The 21,043-nt window shown below is 36.3% G+C and overlaps 1 protein-coding gene across 1 annotated transcript in view; it reads left to right on the top strand.

Annotated features, from left to right (window-relative positions):
* The window catches only part of TENM1 (teneurin transmembrane protein 1), a 700,775-nt gene that overhangs the window by 457,008 nt on the left and 222,724 nt on the right, over positions 1-21,043 (top strand). Inside the window, exons 10-14 of the mRNA XM_074360055.1 lie at positions 7,494-7,693; positions 8,941-9,151; positions 13,945-14,046; positions 15,443-15,637; positions 18,552-18,752. Coding sequence (XP_074216156.1) covers positions 7,494-7,693; positions 8,941-9,151; positions 13,945-14,046; positions 15,443-15,637; positions 18,552-18,752 — 909 coding nt within the window. The remainder of the gene's footprint in view (positions 1-7,493; positions 7,694-8,940; positions 9,152-13,944; positions 14,047-15,442; positions 15,638-18,551; positions 18,753-21,043) is intronic.

The raw sequence follows: 21,043 nt of genomic DNA, 5'->3' as shown, positions 1-21,043 counted from the left end.
TCAACAGTCCTAAATAAATTATCAAGATTACTATTTTATTAATTCATTGAAACAGTGTTTACCAAGTGCCTACTATGTACAAGTTTCACTCTTCCTTTTCTTTCTCCTGTCTGCTCCTGGGTTATATAATGATATAAAAGGCATGTGTAAATACACAATCTGGAAAAACTGTCCCTGAAGAAGTGAGTGTTGAATACATATTTTTCTTCTACAGTTTACATAAGGAAAATTATACAAAGCTACATAGATGGACATGATAGATTTTCACTGGCCCTGTTTCATCTCTGAACAGCTTTGATCACAGGAAATAGGGGTTGATTCCACCTCCCCATTTTGCTCCAAGCCCTGATATTCTAAATTTCACAAAGACTTGTTACTGTGAAACAATTATTATATTTGAAAGAACACAAGGAAGATGGTACTTAACTCATGAGACACACACTAAGGCTAAGGCAGGTGAAAGACCTTATCAAAGCCACTTGATTATGTCTTTTGACGATTTTGAATGTGCTATATGAACAGACAGATATGATCTTAAGACATTTCTTTTTCATCTCTTTGGATAACATTCCCTTCAGTTAAGGTGGTACTTTTTTAGCTTAGCTACTTCTTATGGAATTTGCAAATGTCTTTAAGAGACTGCTAAGATTGCTGTTCTGGACACAACTGCAGCCTTGAATCTAGTCATTTTTACACAAGGACCTGATAGTGGAATCTTTTTAATGTGTCAGTATCTTCTACTAATGTTCCATTGTGTTTTGCACAGGATTATTTAATGCAGTCCAGCTATATTAAGTAGAAAAAATCAATACATGTATATGTCCAGAATATAGTTATTTACCCCCATCTTAAAAGGACAATGCTATTATAATCATGTTATTAGTGTTCAGGGGTGTGTCTGAATGAAGCTTTGGTTTAGTCGATACAACCACTACACATGGTGTTTGTCACCAATTCCAGGCCTCTGTATTTATCTTCCAGGTAGCTCGACCTTTTCCTTTTGACCTACTAAGAGACCATCAGTTTGCCATCCTTCAGCACAGCCTACCTGCCATTGTTTTTTCCCCACTCAGCAGTTGATGCTTGTGTTGCTACCTGTAAAGAGAGTGTTTAGCTCGAGCTAAATTGGTGGATATTGGTGAGACTGTGATAACTACAGTACTTCACAGTTTGACATAATCCATGGTTCTCTGCACTTCATCTTGGATTTGTGCCAGAAAAAGTGCTCTTTTACTGGAGAATATGATCTTCTTGGGCGTTCTGATATACTTCAGTAAAATAAGTAATTAAATGACAATTAAAACATGAATATTACAAAACCTGTACCTTAATGGTGTATTTTAACTCTGCCACTGACAATTTGCAAATGAAGAATCAGAGTAAATGTTAAGTTTGGCCAAAATTAATCCACTTACCTATATTGATGCAGAATTTCATCATGAAATCACATAACATACTGTTTTTCTGCAAGTAATTTATTTCTCTTTAGTTTCTCCTTTGAGCGACATTAAGAAAAATAATGAAATAATAAATCAACCAATAATCACTACATTGTAATCCGTAACTCATTTTAAGAGAAGACAAAATAGAACAGTCTATTTAGCAATGTAGGTTGCTAACAGGGAGATATCTTCCTTTCTGATGCACTAAGCTCTTAAAAGGTTAGGGGCTGAGAAATTTTCCATCTGCAAGCTGTGAGAATTTCTTTAATACCAAAGCACTGCAAAAAGCTTGCTTTGTTATTTTTATTTAAATTATAGTCCACATGTTCATTCATGTTTTCATGTCTCTTCACCTACCTTGTCTTAACTATGATACAAGCTCTCAAAGGGTAAGATCATCTTCTTTCAAATCATTTTTATAACTGACATCTATATATACTTTGGATATTTAGTAATGCCAATAACCAGGAAACTCGAACAACACAACTTCATGAGTTTCTTTTGATTTCGTGAATAACATTTAAGCCTCATTATGCAATATATGATGCCATAAAGTGCAGAAGGAAGAGATGGTGTAGCATTCAGGAAGGCTCGTATATGAAGGTTAATGTCCATCAGCCAGCTTTGTCCTGATTTTTTTTAAATGACAGCATCTTTATTCATTGGAGACTGTTCATAGCACCTTTAAAATAGTGTTTGCTGGACCTAAAACATTTTTTTATTGAAGTATAGTCAATTTACAATGTTGTGTCAATTTCTGGTGTATAGCACAATGTTTCAGTCATACATGAATATAAACATACACACATTTGTTTTCATATTCTTTTTCACCATAAGCTACTACAAGATATCAAATATAGTTCCCTATGTTATACAGTATAAATTTGTTTATCTATTTTATATATACCAGGCAGTATCTGCAAATCTCGAACTCGCAATATATCCCTTCCCACTTCCTTCCCCCCTGGTAACCATAAGTTTCTTTTCTATGTTTGTGAGGCTGTTTCTGTTTTATATATAAGTTCATTTGTCTTTTTTTTTTTTAAGATTCCACATATGAGTGACATCATATGGTATTTTTCTTTTTCTTTTGGCTTACATCACTTAGAATGACATTCTACAGCGACATCCATGTTGCTGCAGATGGCATTATTTTATTCTTTTTTATGGCTGAGTAGTATTCCATTGTATAAATATACCACAACTTCTTTATCCAGTCATCTGTCGATGGACATTTAGGTTGTTTCCATGTCTTGGCTATTGTAAATAGTGCTGCTATGAACATTGGGGTGCAGGTGTCTTTATGAATTAAGGATCCCTCTGGATATATGCCCAGGAGTGGGATTTCTGGATCATATGGTAAATCTATTTTTAGTTTTTTGATGAATCTCCATACTGTTTTCCACAGTGGCTGCACCAAACTGCATTCCCACTAGCAGTGTAGGAGGGTTCCCTTTTCTCCACAGCCTCTCCAGCATTTATCGCTTGTGAACTTTTGAATGATGGCCATTCTGACTGGTGTGAGGTGACACCTCATTGTACTTTTGGTTTGCATTTCTCTGATAATTAGCGATACTGAGCATTTTTCCATGTGCCTATTAGCCATTTGTATGTCTTCATTGGAGAATTGCTTATTTAGGTCTTCTGCCCATTTTTGGATTGGGTTGTTTTTTTTTCTAATTAAGTCATATGGGCTGTTTATACATTCTGGAAATCAAGCCCTTGTCAGTCTCATCTTTTGTGAATATTTTCTCTCACTCTGTAGGTTTTCGTTTTGTTTTGCTTATAGTTTCCTTTGCTGTGCAAAAGCTTGTAAGTTTAATTAGATCCCATTTGTTTATCTTTGCTTTTATTTCTGTTGCTTGGGTAGACTGCTCTAGGAGAACATTGCTAAGATGTATGTGAGATAATGTAAAACATTTTAAATTGTATTATATTTATAAAACTGTTTACATCACCAAGTGATGCATTTTAAGAAGTGATAAAAGGCCCTAAGGAGGATAGCAGTTGAACAAACTGAACAATAAGTTGAGAACAGAACTGTCCACAGAAACACAGTCTGTTAATTACTGCTCATTGAAGACATTTGTCTGCTCCAGGACCTTAAGAGTTAAATGTATAATCAACGCTTTAGGGACCAAACTGTTCTGTCTCACTCTGGAAAAAAGTAACTTCCAGTGAAAAATAAGGTCCTCAGTTGGTCATTTATCATCTCAAAGGGCATATTTTATTATAAATGTCAATTCCACAAAATTATGTGTCCTGTAATACATAATTATGTTCAAAATTGCATTTGAAATCTATTATTAACAGTTAACAGTGAACATTCTTAAAATAGTTATTACTCCTGGCCTTAACACAAAAAGCAATAATGGAGGTATTTTAGGGAGTTAAAAGCTGCAAGGCACTGGCCTCTGAATAAAGCCACTGCAGGTGTGTTTCTTAATGGGCTGTTAATTTTATAGTGGGTGAACACAAAGGACAGAGACTATGTGTGTTTTTAAACTGTGTTTGGTGTGGAAAAGGAGTTGATGGCTAGAAAATATAAAGGCGGTGAGAAAAGAGGCCAAATTGAACTTGCCCTCCTGAGGTGTAGTCCTCCTTGCTTAAAATCGAGGTAAACTAATTCTTGCCCCTCTTCTATCCCTCTCTCCCTCCCATCACACAACAGAGTCCCACAAAAACTTCTATTAAACTAGCACATCAGAAATAATAAAGATCTGAGTGTCCATCCTCTCACACTAACCAGCTCCTTCTAGATTTCCTGTTTTGGCTACTGTCACTTAGTCACTCAAACTCACAGTTTTGACCATCCCTTATCTTCCATACCTAGGGTCCCCGGGTCCTCAGAACCCTGCTTCTCGGTGTGTGGGCTGTGGGCCAGGAAACATGGGCATTACTTGGGAACTTGTGAGAAATATACAACCTCAGACCTACTGAGTCAGAATTTGCCTTTTAACAAGACCCCTTCTTATGCACAGTCAAGTCTAAGAAGAGCTGCTGTAGAGTTTTCCTGTACATTGTCTTCTTTTTTTCTTTTTCTTTTCTTCCTGGGGAAATAACTTGTTTTATTATTATAAATAATTCCTCTTTATATTTTAGATATATTTTTGTTAAGAAACTTGTAATTAGATTTTACTTCTAATTCAGAATGATGGTCCTTGCTTTTTAACACAAACATTTAGTTAACTACTCTTTATTTTTAATTGTAGATATAGACATATGAAATTTATCTTCCATCTCCTTTTGTTTTCTAATTGACCTATCTAGTCTGTGAATCTGTTCCCTTTCTTGCCTTCATTTAGATAAGTTATTTTTATCTCAGTATTATTTTCTCTATGCTAGTTCAATAAATAAATTTTTATTTTTTAGTATTTATGCTGGAAAGTACAATAAGAATTTTTAATTTATAATAATTTGAAGTTAATTGATATTTGTACAATTCTTTGGGATAATCCAGTTTTACACTTCCCAGATAATACGTGATTTTTTAAAACTATTGAGGAATAATTGACAAATATGATTGCGTATGTTTAAAGTATACAATGTGATGATTTGATATACATGTATATTGTAGAATGATTATCAAGATCAAGATAACTAAAACACCCTTCACTGTTATCACTGTTAACTCTTTTGTGCATGTGTGTGTGGTGAAAATGCTTAAGATTACTCACAGCAATGTTCAAGTATACAACACCATATTATTGACTATAGTCACCATGGCTGTACATTAGATCCTCAAAACTTCTTATAACTAAAAATTTGTACCCTTTGACCCATATCACCCCATTTTTCCCCTCTCTCCAGCCCTGGCAACCACCATTCTATTCTCTGTTTCTATGAAATTGACTTTTTTCTGTCTACCTTATTTTACTAATGCCCTTCAGATTCATCCATGTTGTTGCAAATGGCAGGGCTTCTTTCTTTTTTATGGGTGAATAACATTTCAGTGTGTGTGTGTGTGTGTGTGTGTGTGTGTGTACACCACATCTTTGTTATCCATTTATCCATTGAAGGACATTTAGGTTTTTTTTCACATCTTGGCTGTTATGAATAATGTTTCAATGAATGTGGGTGCGTAAGTACCTCTGTGGGATCCTGATTTCGACTCCTTTGGATATATACCCAGGGATAGGAATGCTGTATCATATGATAGTTCTGTTTTTAGTTTTTTGGGGAAAATTTCCTACTGTTTTCCAAAATGGCAGTACCATTTTGCTTTCCCACCAGCAATGATAAGAGTTCCCTCTTCTCCATATCCTCACCAACATTTGTTATCTCGTGTTTTTGATAATATCCAACCTAACAAGTGTCAGGTGATATCTCATTGTAATTTTGATTTGCATTCCCCCAGAAATGATTAGTGACGTTGAGCACCTTTCATATACCTATTGGCCATTAGTATGTCTTCTTTGAAAAAATATACATTCAAGTCCTTTGTCTTTTTTTAAATTGAATTATTTGCTTTTTTTTTTTTGCTATTGAATTGTATGAGTTCTTTATATATTTTGGATATTAATGCCTTATCATCATTCAGCCTTCCATATTCTTGGGTTTCACATCTGCAGATTCAGTCAATCTCGGATTGAAAATATTCAGGGAAAAAAATTCCAAAAAGTTCCAAAAAACAAAAGTTGAATTTGCCATAAGCCAGCAGCTACTGACATAGCATTACATTGTACTAGGTATTATAAGTAATAAGTAGGTATTATAAGTAATCTAGAGATATTTAAAGTATATGGGAGGATGGGCATAGGTTATATGCAAATACTTTGCCATTTTATATAAGGGACTTGAGCATCCACAGATTTTGGAATCTGCAGGGGTCCTGGAACCAGTTCCCCACAGATATTGAGGGATGACTGTATATGGTTTGCGAATATTTTCTCCTATTTTGTAGGTTGACTTTTCAATTTATTTATCATTCCTTTGTTGTCCAAACTCTCTTTAGTTTGATATAGTCCCACTTGTTTATTTTAAAATTGACTGTAATGTACTTTTTTCCACATGTGCTGTTGGGCCCACCCTAAATTTAGAACTTCATGTCATTCACCTGAATTATTTACCCATAATTCCTTCATCATCCTTGTGTCTTCCTGCTCTAAAGCATCCTATCTTGTGTATCAAGATTAGCCTTTCTAATGTACCCAAACCTCTGCCTTCTTCTTAAAAACCTTTAATGGCTTTCCACCCTTTACTAAGTAAACTATTTAGGACTGGCCCTCAAGGCCCTTTAGAAGATGATGTCATCCTTTCCCCCCACTGCCCTATCTCCACCTGCTCCTCTTTCTACACACATATCCTACACCTTAGCTTTACAGTTTCCTTCCTCTTTGTTTTGGTTCAAGCTGTTCCTTCCATGTGGAAAATCCTTCCCAACAGCTCTGTTGAAATCCTCTCCCTCCTTTAAGGTTTGTCTTCTGTATCACTTCCCATAAATACTCTTTTCTCATTCATTCATTGATTGAATAAATATGTACTGATCACATACTATTTGCCTACAATTCTTCTAGTTACTGGAGATAAAGCAATAAACAAAACAGCCACAGCTTCATGGAGCTTATATTCTTTGGGGGAAAGCAGGCAATAAATAATAAATAAGTAAAATATGTGGTATGTTAGGTGGTGATAAGGAGGAGGGAGACAGCTAGGAATGAGTATCCTCCAACCAAATACCTATTTTCTCTCCTACATTCGGAGTTCCTTGAGAGCAAGAACTGTATCTTACTCATCTTTGTATCTCCTGCAGCTACTGAGACAGACCTCAGTAAATAATGGTTAAAATTACTCCAGTGATGGAAATAAATGCAATAGTTGTTCAGAGGAGGGAGAGACTGATAGACTGATACAGTGGTTGGTTAGGGAAGGCTCCTTGAAAGATATTTAATTTGGGTAAGGTCTAAATAAAAAGATGGATGGGGTGAGGAGGAAGAAAGATTTGAGTAAGTCTCTTTGATATATCTGTTCTTGAAGAATGAAAAACTTCTGTTTTATAACTTAAGATTAATATTATATATAATATATACTTTTCTTTATCTTTAAAACCAGTGTTTCAAAAGGGACGGGCAATAGACACCGGAGAAGTTGACATTGGTGCACAGGTCATGCAGACCATTCCACCTGGCTTATTCTGGCGTTTTCAGATTACTATCCACCATCCTATATATCTGAAATTCAATATTTCCTTAGCCAAGGACTCTCTGCTGGGAATTTATGGCAGAAGAAACATTCCACCTACACACACTCAGGTATTTGATGTTATAGGTATTTCTTGACCCTTCTAGATTGTGGTGGGATGAATAGTTCAGGGTTTGTGACTTGTAAAGTGTGTGGGAGTCAAAGGTGAAGGCAGACAATTTTTGTAATGAGCAAATATCCAGAATAATCACAGTCAAGCAAATGAAAAAAAAATGGCATTGAGAAATAAGGAATAGCATTTAGCAGAGCAGATTCAAAAAAGGTAGTTTAAGAAAATATTCTTGAAACTTGAGTTCTGTTCCCTGGAACAGGAAGATCATGAGCCTTTCTAGCCCCCTTGTCTTAACTTAGCTTTGGTTCCCACACCTCCTTTGCTGGTTCCATACATTCCTGACCTGATGTCTCAGTAAAGGGATGCAAATCAACAGGGAAATGAATCAAAAAGGCTTTGTCTTGCGGGTAGAATTTTTTTCCTTATTATTGTTAATAATACCTCAAATACGTAAAACCTCTATGGTTTACAAAATCCTTCTGTAAACCTTTACCACCTCGTTTCCCTCAGTTTCCTTCCCTCATCTCTTCCTTACAGGCACCCATTTGAGGCCCTCCTCCACCTAAGGAGTAGCATCAGGAATCGTAACCATCTAGGGCTTGCTTTTTTCCCAACAGATATGACTATAGTCAGACCCTTACCTTCTGGTTCAGAATAGGTAGAGAATTAGAATGCCATTCAAATGTGACTGTTAAAAAATAATGTCCAAGGATATGTGGGCCATGTGCTTGTCCATTGATTGGGGGTGGGGGGACAGGGTATTTGAATAGTTAAATATGTTACCACAAAGGTAGTAAATTATGATGAATGTTCTAAAATTTTTAACTCTTCATTTATTTGTTTTAAAAACTGTAAAATTCTTTTTAATTTGCAAAGAGGGTCATGGTAACATTTGAAGGGGAATGTGTATTTTCAAGTATCTTCTATCAGATACTTTGGAAAATATCAAGATTCTTTTGCATGATAGTAAATAAGATTTTTTCTATTTCTTTATTTATTTTTAAACAATTATTTTTAATACTCCAAAACTGAAAGGTTTATAACATTTATAAATATAGTGGAGCCTTTTTTCAGAATTAATCATATGCTTTTGGTTTTAAATATACCTAAAAAGGAATAACTTCCTCTTCCACTTTGCCCACCTCCAAGGTGAAGAAGTATGAAGTTGTGCAATTGAAGTTAAGAGATATTTATCAGCTTAGAAGTAAAAGTAGTGGCTCATATTTGTGTTTTTATTTGTTCCAGTTTGATTTTGTAAAACTAATGGATGGAAAACAACTGGTCAAACAGGACCCCAAGAGCTCTGATGATACCCAGCACTCCCCTCGGAACCTGATCTTAACCTCGCTGCAGGAAACAGGTTTCATAGAGTATATGGACCAAGGGCCTTGGTATCTGGCATTTTACAATGATGGAAAAAAGATGGAGCAAGTATTCGTGTTAACTACAGCAATTGGTAAGCTGCCTTGGCTATTATTCTGAATTGACAGTGTAACTCCAGAAAGACACAATCAGTGACAAAAGTGACACAGATGTTATTTAAGCTTATTGTTCATTCTGCCTTAAAGTCATCATTCAGGATAGGTCACGATGAGAAAGGTTTATATTATTGTTGTCATTAATGTTGTTTAACTGCTGGTTCAGATTTTTTAAATGCTCCATTATTTGCTGCTATTTTAGGATACTTGCCATGCTCCTTTTTATATGTTTTCAACAGGAATAATTGCCAGGAATAATAAATACTATGGAGGCTACACAGATGAACAACTTCAGTGAAGAAGGGAATAAGAAAGAGAAGCCCTGTTAATTCTAGTTCTATCCGAAAAGAAAAAGCAAATAAATACCTTTTTTAAATGGAAAAATAAGCATCAATCCAGTTCTGTAGAAAACTGATTCTAGAACCATTAAGATTTCAAAATACAACCTTGAGTATAGAAGAGTCTTAAGGATAATAACTTGGATCTTGCAAAGCCATTTCTTTAGAATTGTTTAGTTTAAAAATCATCACAATGGTGGCTCTTTCACTGTGCCCAGAGCCTTTTAAAGCATGTTCTTTTTAATACAATGTCTGCACACATTCTTATTCACTTTCATGTTAATGAGAGATAGTTCACTCTTGTCATTTTTTTAGGGGGGTGAATTCATTCCCCATGACCCTTGGTGTGAATAAAGCTGAGCTCTTTAGCAATTTTAGAGCCTTAAGGGTAAACAACTCATAGACACAGTGTTTTACTGTGTGAATTTTCCTAAAACACATGTCTTCGAAAAGAAAGGAAAATGTTTTACAGCTGTCAGTTTTCTATACAACTCTTACCACTTTATCCTTTAGTTAACCTGTTCAACCATATGTTTAGGAAGACGTGTTGACTGTTAATAGATATACCATCTGCTCTTTATAACAATTATGTTCTATTTTTACTTGATGCTGAAGACCTTTTGTCAGTAGAAAATGGTATTCCAGCCATAAGATTATCAAAAAACTTTCCCCTAAAATAATCAGAAAGGCAATAAAAATGCACTGATGATTTTCCCCCCTAGAGAAAAACTCCACTGATCTTACATCTTCAAAAGACAAAGTATTTGTTAAGTTAGAAAAAAAAAATACTTTAATCCATGACACTGTTTTGCCACTCACAGATTCAGTGGGGCAAATTGATCAGATGCATCGTTCATGATATTTGTCTACCAAGGCCCAGTTTTGATAATGCAAATAGTAATGAGTTATGAGAGGTTAACTTTCTTCTAAGAAATCAGAGCTATTAGGAGATCTAAAACATTTGTGAAGATTTTCTCTCCCTGTTATCCTTACCCCTAAGCTCAAGTTAAAACACTAACCAAGCTGTTAACCTTTCAAAACTCAATAGACTCAGAAACATGCTTAGAGTTTTTTTCCTGTCCCTTACTTCCTCCCCTAAAGAACCTAACCTTTGAGATATAATTCCTATTATCCAGATATCAAGCTGTTAGTCTCATATGCAACCACATAGTTGCTTTTTCCTCACGCAAGTCGGTTTCTTCATTTTCCTGTTGTCTTTTGACGATTACAGGCAACACAAACATTTGTCTGACAGTTCCACTTAAAGACAATCCAAGTAAATTTCCTCAAAAATCAAAGATGTATAAACTATTTACTCTAAATTCTCTGTGTTATTTTTGTTTTTATAATTTATCCTAATCACAGTAAAAAGAGGTTAATATGTCTGATTAAACAAATTAAGGTCTGTATGAACTCTTCTAAATGCTGCTCATTTATCTACTTCATGATAATGTTAGAATCAGTTGATTAGCTATATTTGGTCTGCTACTCATAGGGATCAAAACAGCCTTAAAAACCAACATTTACTGAACAACTAATATAGGCTAGCCACTGGCCTATATTATTATATATTATTTTCCAGTCATATAGACAGAGTTATCAATATCCCCTAATCTCAGCCAACCTACTCAGTAACACGATAATATATACCATTTGTGGAGTGCCACTCTGCCCCAAGCACTGTACTGGATGCCTTACGTTCAGTTATCTTGTTTGATTCTCCTCACAACCCTGAGAGCATAGGTGGAGTGGTACTTATATTACAAATAAGGAAACAAAGGCTTGGAATTTAGTAAGCAATTTGGTAAAGTCTCACAGCCAATAAGTGACAAAATTGAGATTGAAGACAGCCAGTGTGTCTGATTCCAAAGCCCTTGCCCTTTATACCATACTCATTCCATACAATTATTCATTACCTTTAGTTTCTTCATGAGAAAACCTGCTGGAAGCAAAACCCATCATCAGTTCAGGTGCAGATACCAAGGGGCTTTAGGCTCTAGTGTAAAAACAGGGTTTTAAGCTTGAACTTTGAAATGATTCTCAACTCTAATGAACTGGTGTTTAGGAAGTGATTCTGAAGTAAGATTTAAAAGATAGAAGGCACAGCTTCCTGGAGGCCAATGTAAATAGAAAAGCACATTCTTTTTCATCACTAGTTATTTATGTGTTCCTGCTGTAGCCATCCTTCTTCTAGAGTCCCTAGACTGTCCGAGTGTCTCTTTGATACCCACTGGAGGTGGCAGCTTCCAAAACCTCCTGTATTGCCTTCTCTTCTCATTTGCATGGCTGGAGTTAAGCTCTGTGCAGCTTTATGGGCCCGGGGACATTTCTTAGATAAGTCAATAAGATGTAGGGATTTTTATTTATTTTGAGAGCAAACTTTATTAAACATTTTTTCTACAATAGCTACATTCCCACAAGGCTGCTTCCATATAGTTGTCAACAGGACCTGATGTGAAACTAAATTCAACTATATTTACCTTTGAAATCTTCCACCATGGCCTCCTGTTAACCACCCAGGGCAGGGGAAATTCAAACATAGATTTTAGAACTGCCACTACTGCTTGGTAGAAGAAAGCTACATAAGAAAATATATAAATGATTGTTCCATCTCTGAATGAAAAACAAAGATTCTTTGTGCCTTTTTGTAATGACGTTTTAAATAAATTAATGATTTTCTGAAAATAACTAATGTTTTAATGAGTTAAAAATGGTTGGCTCTTTGTCAGATGTTATGTCCCTGCCAGCCCAGTCAGTTGTAGCTTAGGAAATGCTGTGCGTCAGTTTCTTATCCAGTTCAGTTTTCTAACACAGGGATCAGAGACCAGACCATCATCATAAACTGGCAAAAAGGAATCTATGTGTTCACATGGACATCAGAAGAATAATCTCCTCTGATTGATAATGGGGGGCTATCCACACAGCCACCAGATTCATCTTCAGCTTTCTAAGAATCCCCCAAATGGACTAGAGAGCTCTTCCTCTTGCTTTTATTCTGCCCAAGGCAGAACTCTAAGTCTAAATCAGAATTCCTCTAACCATGGACGTTTACTGTTTGAAGCATTGGTTCTCAGTGCTTTAATGCGGTGATCACCTGCAGCGTCACCTGAGGTATTTGTTAGAATGTAGATTACTGGGCTGCATTCCTCAGAGATAGATTCAGTAAATCTGGAATAAAGCTCAGGTATCTGCATTTTAAGTGCCTCAAGTGATCCTACTGATATAGGTGATGAAAAGGCCACAGTTGAAGAAATGCTGTTTCTCAACGCTCATAAATTCTCATAGTTCAGTGGAAGATGCCAAGACCACTTCCTAGAATATCTCCTTCTAATCGGAAATAGCTTATCCAAGTGAAACTAGATGAAGTAAATAATTTGGATGGAAAAGGGAAAGCTGGTACATAGGAGAAGTATGAGTTTAATGGGTTGGAACATAAAGCACAGAATCCAGGAGTGCTAAGTTATGGAAAACTTATAGAAAAGCCTAATGAGAAGATGATTTCTTTAAACTACAGTCGTAAAGCATACATATCATAATAGTTCATGGACTTCGAATTTGATATTACTGATGTTATTATACTGAAATACAATTGTAAACTAGAAACAATTTTTAATGTCGTTGTCAGAGGCCGACTTTTGTATAACTTTATACCTTTTCAGTCAAGTTACTTAGCGTAAGACTTACCAAAGTTCTGTTGCATTGCACATCCTTATGTCACCAGAAATACCTATGGGCACCTTCAAAGCCTTCTCAATTCCCCTGAAACCTATTTTTCTCTGAGAATGGATTGAAGGGAAATTAGTAGCAGAGACCTGATAAACATTTACAGTCATGAAAACATTTCTCAACAAAATACTTAGGTTCTAATGCTTTTAGCGGTGGTGAATTTAATATGAACACTTACTTTAAAAGCTTCCCATTGTCACTTATTAATGAAAATGAAATACTGATTATCATATTTAAGCTGTCAAGATAATAGATTAAACATTTTAAGATGCTAGAGAAGAAATTTTTATTTGCAACAACCTAAATTTCAAAAATAAACAAAAGACTTGGTCTTCTGGGTTGTACTTTAAAGCCCATTTTGCTTTTGAGAAATGGCGTATAATTCTAGTACATTTTTGGCTTTATCATGAATGTCTCATAAGAATACAACTCATCGAGACCCTTTATGCACTTTAGAGGTGAGGTTGGTTTTTAGTTCCACTCGAATAGTCAATTCAGCAAATCCAGGACGCTTTTAATAATTTGGTACTACATGTGACATCTTCCAGAAATCTTTGGCATCTAATTCTAAATAGTAAGTGCTCCCTAGACAGCAGAGGGCAAGATTGTTACAGGCTCAGAGTTTCTGCAATTTAGAAAAAAATAAAGGACTCTACCACCTATAGGTTTGTTCATTTTTTTTTTTTTCCTTTTCTCTCTATTAACAGAAATAATGGATGACTGTTCAACCAATTGCAATGGAAATGGAGAGTGTATCTCTGGCCATTGTCACTGTTTCCCGGGATTCCTTGGGCCTGACTGTGCTAGAGGTAATGTTGCTGTTACACAGATTGATTAGGGAAATAGATGTCACCTGAGAACTCAGAATTAGCAGCAATAGGAGGAAGAGGAGGAGTGACAGGAGTGGTTGTAGTAGCAGCAGCAGTAGCAGCAGTAACGCCCCCCACTGGCACTACCAAAAGTTGAGCCCTTGCTCTGCCAGGCACTGTTCTCAACACTTTGCAATACTTATTTTAGTGCCTACATCCTATGATAGCCCTCCGATGTAGATCTGTTATCCTTAGTTTTTTATGGGGAAAGAAATAACCGCAGAGAAGTGAAATAACTTAACCAAGGTTAACTAACAGCTGGGATTTGTACCTGGATTGTGTGACCCAAACACTACATGCTATTTATATATCCTTCATAAACTCACTTACAATGGATGAACTTTAAGAATGGGCAGAATCGGTAACAACATATACACACCAGTGTAAACTGGGAGGGGTGGGCACTCACCAAATGGGTGAGTAGCCTAGAAAGTAAAGACTGGAGAGGCAGAAGTTAAACTTAACAAACTTTATTGGGTCCTGGACTGGCCCATAGTTTAATTCTTGAAAAGCTGTAGGTAAATCACACTGAGTTTTCTCATAGGCTTACAGTTATTACTTCAGAGATGCTTTCTGCTCGTTTGTGTTCATAAAGTTCTCAGTCTGCTAATACTTTAATCTCAGATTTCTCAGCCACTCAGTTTCTTTAGATTAAATTCTATTCAACAGAGAAATCTACAGCACTCGCTAGTTCCCAGTACTGTGGTCAATCTTGAAGAGGTGGGGGTAGGAGTAGAGGTGATGGCTGGTATTAAAAAAAAATGACTAAGACAGAGAATACAGGCCCTGCCCTCAGGAAGCCCTTATTTTTAATAAGGAGACAAACAGTGACAAAGCAGAGTGAGTGTTCTAATAAAGGTCTACACAATATGGGAAAGGAGTGGACAAATGTCCAACATAAGTCTCTTTAAATGCACAACTTTTTAAAGCTAACATTCTGGAATATGAATAACTCCCAATTAGTTTGCCAAATTTTCAAGTTTTTCGTTCTGCAAGTAGCATACAACTGCTTGAGGAAGAAAAACCATAGGAGAGAAAAACCCTAGCTTATAATAATGATGATAGTAATAATAGTTGTTTAAGAGTGTGGTGGAATCAAAAGCAAATACTTAAAATAATATCTCCACTCAGGATATTTTTATAATTTATCTTTACCTCAATCCCATAAGAGGAAAATTCTGTTTGTAATCATGAACACATGCCTATTTAATAAAGGCTAAGAGAGAAATAGTACAATTTTTTGCCAGAAATATTATACAAGAATCGATAGAGAATTTCTGTTTGGAGATTTAAAAAGCATTATGAGAACATTAAAAACTTATTTGTCAACCTTCAGATTCGTGCCCTGTGCTGTGTGGTGGGAATGGGGAATACGAGAAAGGACACTGTGTCTGCCGGAATGGCTGGAAGGGGCCAGAGTGCGACGTTCCAGAAGAGCAATGCATTGACCCAACGTGCTTTGGCCATGGCACCTGCATCATGGGAGTCTGCATCTGTGTGCCAGGATACAAAGGAGAAATATGCGAGGAAGGTCAGAGCCCTGTGTTAATCCAGGCTTTTTTCTCACTGAATTGTCCAGGTTGTCATTCTGTTCCTAGTGGAGATGTGAGTGGTCTTCAAAAACCATAAATGTTCACTGTGTCTACTTAGTACATGGAGTGGGGGAGCTCACGTCTCTTCTGACAGTCTCTAATGTTAATACATGAGGCTGTATCTGTGACACTTGCAAAGCAATAATGAAAAATGACATTCCCCTCCTTGTTTTAACACTGTTTTATAACTTGAGAATTTCCATACTGATGATTTTAGGTGTTAATTTATATGCTTTCATTATTATAAAATGCACTAGGCTATGTCTTACTTTAAAGCACATAATAATAATAATGATATATGCACATTTGGAACCATTTCATGAATGTTTTCTTTGGGAGTGATTTGTAATTACTGTTACTATTATTGCTTTATATTATTTATGTTTACATACCTCATGTCAAAACTTGACCTTTGTGCCTAAGGAAACAGACTTACCACAACTGAGTTTCAAGGCAGCGCCTTTATATTAAAACTCATCCCAAAGGTGCTTTTACTTATATGTGTGCAATAGTTTTATCATTTACAAAACATACTTTGAAATGGCAATAGTTTTATGATTTAAAGAAGACACATTGGAAAATAAGTTTACCAGTAATCAGACCTTTTTCATGCCACATTCCTCAAATAAGACTGATTTCAGAAATAATATTAAACCATTACCATGGGAGATGGTCTCATCACAACTGTTGTTCAGGAAAGAGGCTGCTGAAAATGCACTATAATTGCTTTTTAAAGATGGCTCATTAAGACTATTACACAGCATTTTAAAGGGTTTAATCTCATTCCACTCCATGAGCAAGCAAGAGTTTAGCTTTCCAACTCCCATTAGCAATAGTAGAATTTTGGTGTGAAGATCGTATCTATTCCAGCGAATGGCATTGGGCCTACACAAGGCACCACAGTTCCTGAGTTACTTTTGGAAACTGTTTTTATGGTGAGCCAACTGCAATCATTATATTTAAGTTGTACATTCAGGTGCTATATGGACACACGTACATTTACCTAAAAAAAAATGGTATCTATTACAATATCTACAATTTTCCCTGAAAAACGTTTAACCTAATTAATTTAGATCCTTCTAATTTAAGTTTTGTTTAACTAGTTGAAAAAGGACTTAGCTTAAATTTGCCTTCTAGGGGCCACTAAGAAAATTTGTAGAATAACCAAGATAGCAAGCAATACCGTGTTTAAAGGTATAAACTTTTCAAATACCATTTTTTAATTTAAAAATATCTTAAGTCAGACATCACAGACCAGGAGCTCACAGGCTGAAGTGGACCTATGGATGGGTTCTGTTTGGTTCACAAAGTGGTGGTGGTGGTGTTCGTTGTTGTTTAATGTGACTTATTTGCCAAAATTTAAAAGAGAATGTCACATAAAAATGTCTATTTCTAGCCTCTCTTGAACAACTAGAAAACCTGGTAACTGGGCCCCCTTTCCTACGTGGTGGCAGCGATTGGAGCCAAGTAGCAGCAGCTTCCTTTAAACTGGATACTTCTTCCCAGCACACCCTGTGTCCTTCCATCCAGCCCGTCTCATTCCTGTGTGCTACCCACCTAGCCCCTTCTGCCATATGACTTTGTGCCTCTGACTTAAGTATACTTACCTATTCATAGAAGGTGGCCTTTTCAAAAAAATAGACTACATTACGCTAAATACTACTTTGTTTATTAAAATTTGTATTTTGATATAACAAAATGACCTCCTTCCAAAACAATATTTTACATTTTAGCCTTTTCCTCTCCCTCCAAATAACGAACGGATCAAATTTAGATGTACTTTCTTGTGTTTATTTGCTGATTAGCTCAGGTATTAATGAGTTGTGTTGATGACCCTGAGATCATGGGCTAATTATAATAGCAATAACAGTAATTATAATAATGCTTGGTTAGAGTTACTCTGTTCAATGGCCATATGCTACACCCTAAAACGAAGCCAGTCTTGCAAATGATTGCAGGTTGTATTAGTCCATGTCTATAGCTGAGAAAGTCATTCAAAGCATAAATCCTCATCATGCTTAAGTTATTTGAGTCTCATTTGTATAAGAAGAGCAGAAATTGGAAAATCAATTTTCCTATTTCCCATGGAATGGTCACTCAGTTTAACACAGGAATCTACTTCTAAAATAGAGTGTTTGTCAGAATGTGTCCAAAAATTTCCAGACTTCACAGAATCAGAGACAAAAATAATTGAGTCCATGACATTCTAAAGAATTGAAAACTATGCCACAGTGTCCTGGTAGAGGGAGAAGCCACGAAGGAAAGAATTTTTAAATTATGTTTAAAGTGTTGCATTTTCATTGCTTCTTAGGAATAAATGAGAGATTATAAGAAATTGATTTTATTGTATGATTTCATGCAACAGCAGTCACCTCACCCAATACCTTGAATAATCCAAACTTAAATATATATGAAGACTCCTTTAGACACATCAAATAAAAGCCATTTCTGAGAGCTATGATTCCAATTTCAGAAAAGGCAAGGAGTGACTTGCCAAAAATTCTTAATTATTTTTGCAAAGCCAAGGAATTCCTACTGAAGGCCCACACTGGTCCACCCACCTATTTGTGTGGGAGTACTACACACTGCTCACAGTTTCACATAACAAATGTGTGGTTTGTTTCTTCTAAATTTAGGTTGCAAGCTTTATGATAGCCTACCATATTTTTAAGTGTTAATAATCTTCTGGCTGAAACACAGCATTTACATGAGTTATTTTATTGCCTAATTAAAATAGCATAAATGATACAATATTAGGAAATCAATGTGAGTACCTCAGTTTCTTTATCCTAAGGTGTACTGGCCACACCTGTTCACTTTTCACCCTCTTTTCCCTTTTTTCTGGGCCTTCAGAGGACTGCTTGGACCCAATGTGTTCCAGCCATGGCATCTGTGTTAAAGGAGAATGCCACTGCTCTACTGGTTGGGGAGGAGTCAACTGTGAAACTCCACTTCCTATATGTCAAGAGCAGTGCTCAGGACACGGGACTTTTCTTCTGGACACTGGAACGTGCAGCTGCGATCCCAAGTGGACAGGATCTGACTGCTCAACAGGTACATCAGAGTTTTCTTCTTCTTCCTTCAGTCCCCATTTCTTACTGGTCTTTGCCTTAAGGTAGTATTTCTTAAAGTCTGATCTGTGTGCCTTCGTGGGTTTAACGTAAGGGGCTTCCACGTATTTCCTAGGCCAGTGTTCTACTGGGTTTTCATATACAACATACTACTGGGTTTTTAATCATATTTTTCATTGTCATAGTTCTGTAGTTGAACCTCTGTCCTCATTTTGTATTCTCCTGTAGTTATTTCATCCATTCTCAAGTCTTTTATTATCAGTTCTACACAGATTATTTCAAATATATGTCTCCCCCAAACTTAAGTAATCCTTTGTTTCCAACCATCTGCAATATATTTCCACTGGCTGTCCCATCACTTCAAAACTCAACTTAGCCCAGGCACTTTACTCTGTTTATATGTTGCCATATTCCTGCCCAATTACTGTTCCCACAGCTTTGCTTTCCTTTTCCTATTCTTTGCCCTCACATCATCCACAGTTCTCCATTGTCTATAGATAACCTTCAGATATCCTAGCCTGTTATCAAAAGCCCACCGCAGACTATTCCGAATCTCTATCTCCAGCTCATCTTCTACTTCTGCATCCTGCATAGATAAATGTCCCCTTCTGCTAAAGTAATCTGTATGCTCTCCTCACCCCCACTTTTTTCTAGGTCCTTTAACTCAGCGTAGAATGCTACTACTTCTTTTTTTTTTTTCACTATTACCTTTCCACTTATGAAAATCCAGCTCAGCCACCAAGGACAACTACAGTTTTAACCATTCTATAAAACTTTTCCTGATCACATCAACAGGAGCCTCTGAAATCCTACCGTATTCATTGCTAGGGAGTCAAAAAGACATCGTGACATAGGTATTTCTGTACATGACTTGTTTTTCCACCTAAACCAAAAATAAGGATCAAGGGATTATTCCTTATACTTTTTTTCTTATCCTCAGACCACGTACTCACTAAATGAGTAGAATTAATAAATAATAATTCCTACAAAGCCTCTGCTGATGAATTTTGTTCAGGGTGAAAAATGGCTTGTGATAAGCAGGAAGGACAGGTGCTCTGTGAGCATCTGAATTCGTTTATGAACCAAAAAGTCTGCAATCTTGTGCTTTAAAGAAATAGGAGACTCCCTCTGTTAAGAGAATTAATTCTAGCGTAATACTTCACCACACAAAATTTTGTTGCCTCACGTAGAAATCATATAGGAGAAAGGATTACATTTTACAATTTCAGAAAATGATTAAAATGCTAAAGACAATGTAATAATAACCAAAATGCAAATCTTAAAAGTCATTCATTTATACTTAGCAAATACAGGTGTGCCTGCCATGTGCTTGGCATGGTGCTTGGTGATGGGGTTGTAGTGATGAACAAGACAGACGTGGTCCTTGCGCATAAGGGGCTTATAATCTAGTGGAGGACACACGCGGAACAAGTTAGAGGAGGGTTACAAAAGGGAAGTAAGTGGGTATCTTGGGACTGTACAGTATAGCTCTAACCTGCTTATTAATTTATTCACTAAATGTTATTAAGTACTTTCCCTCCTTCCATGTGTCAGATACAGTGGCATGGCCTAGAGCTTCAAGTTTGAAATACTAGCATTAGTATTATTATTAAGCATACACTTACATAGCAATTTTGATATATTAAGCACTACTCTAAGTGTTGTACATATGTTCACTTAATCTTCATAACAACCCTATGAGATAAGTGCTATAATGATGCCCACTTTACACACAAGGAAACTGAGGCACAGAGAGGTTAAATAATTTGCCCAAAGTCACTCATATTATAAGTATCAGAGTCAGAATTTGAGGTAAGGTATTCTGACTTCACACTCCATGCATTGAACCATTGTACACTTACTGTCCTCTGGGAGCCCCTCACCTAATTCACTGTGTATAGCAAGGTATCACTGATGGACTGTGTCCAGGGCCATGTGCCACAGAAGACAAAGAGGGAGCAGTGGGTAATTTCCATGAGAAGAGATTCTACAGTCAGGAAGACTGTGCAGAAGTTTTAACACTTGAATGAACACTACTAAGATGATTACATGTTTATCACGTGGACGAGAGAGGAAAGAACATTCCAGGCAGAAAGAATAACTTAAGCGAAGAAATAAAGATATGAATCCAAATGGCATATTGGGGGACTTTCAAGTCATTGGGTTGGAGAGATGGGAAGGGACCAGAACACAGAGAATTTTATTTACACACCAGGTGGAGGAATTTGCATTTCCTCTTGACACAATAAGAAGCCACTGAGTGGTTTGTAACAA

Source organism: Camelus bactrianus, chromosome X, assembly GCF_048773025.1.
Source record: "Camelus bactrianus isolate YW-2024 breed Bactrian camel chromosome X, ASM4877302v1, whole genome shotgun sequence".
In the NCBI taxonomy this organism is placed as follows: Eukaryota; Metazoa; Chordata; class Mammalia; order Artiodactyla; family Camelidae; genus Camelus; species Camelus bactrianus.
This window is presented reverse-complemented; position numbering and strand designations above follow the sequence as displayed.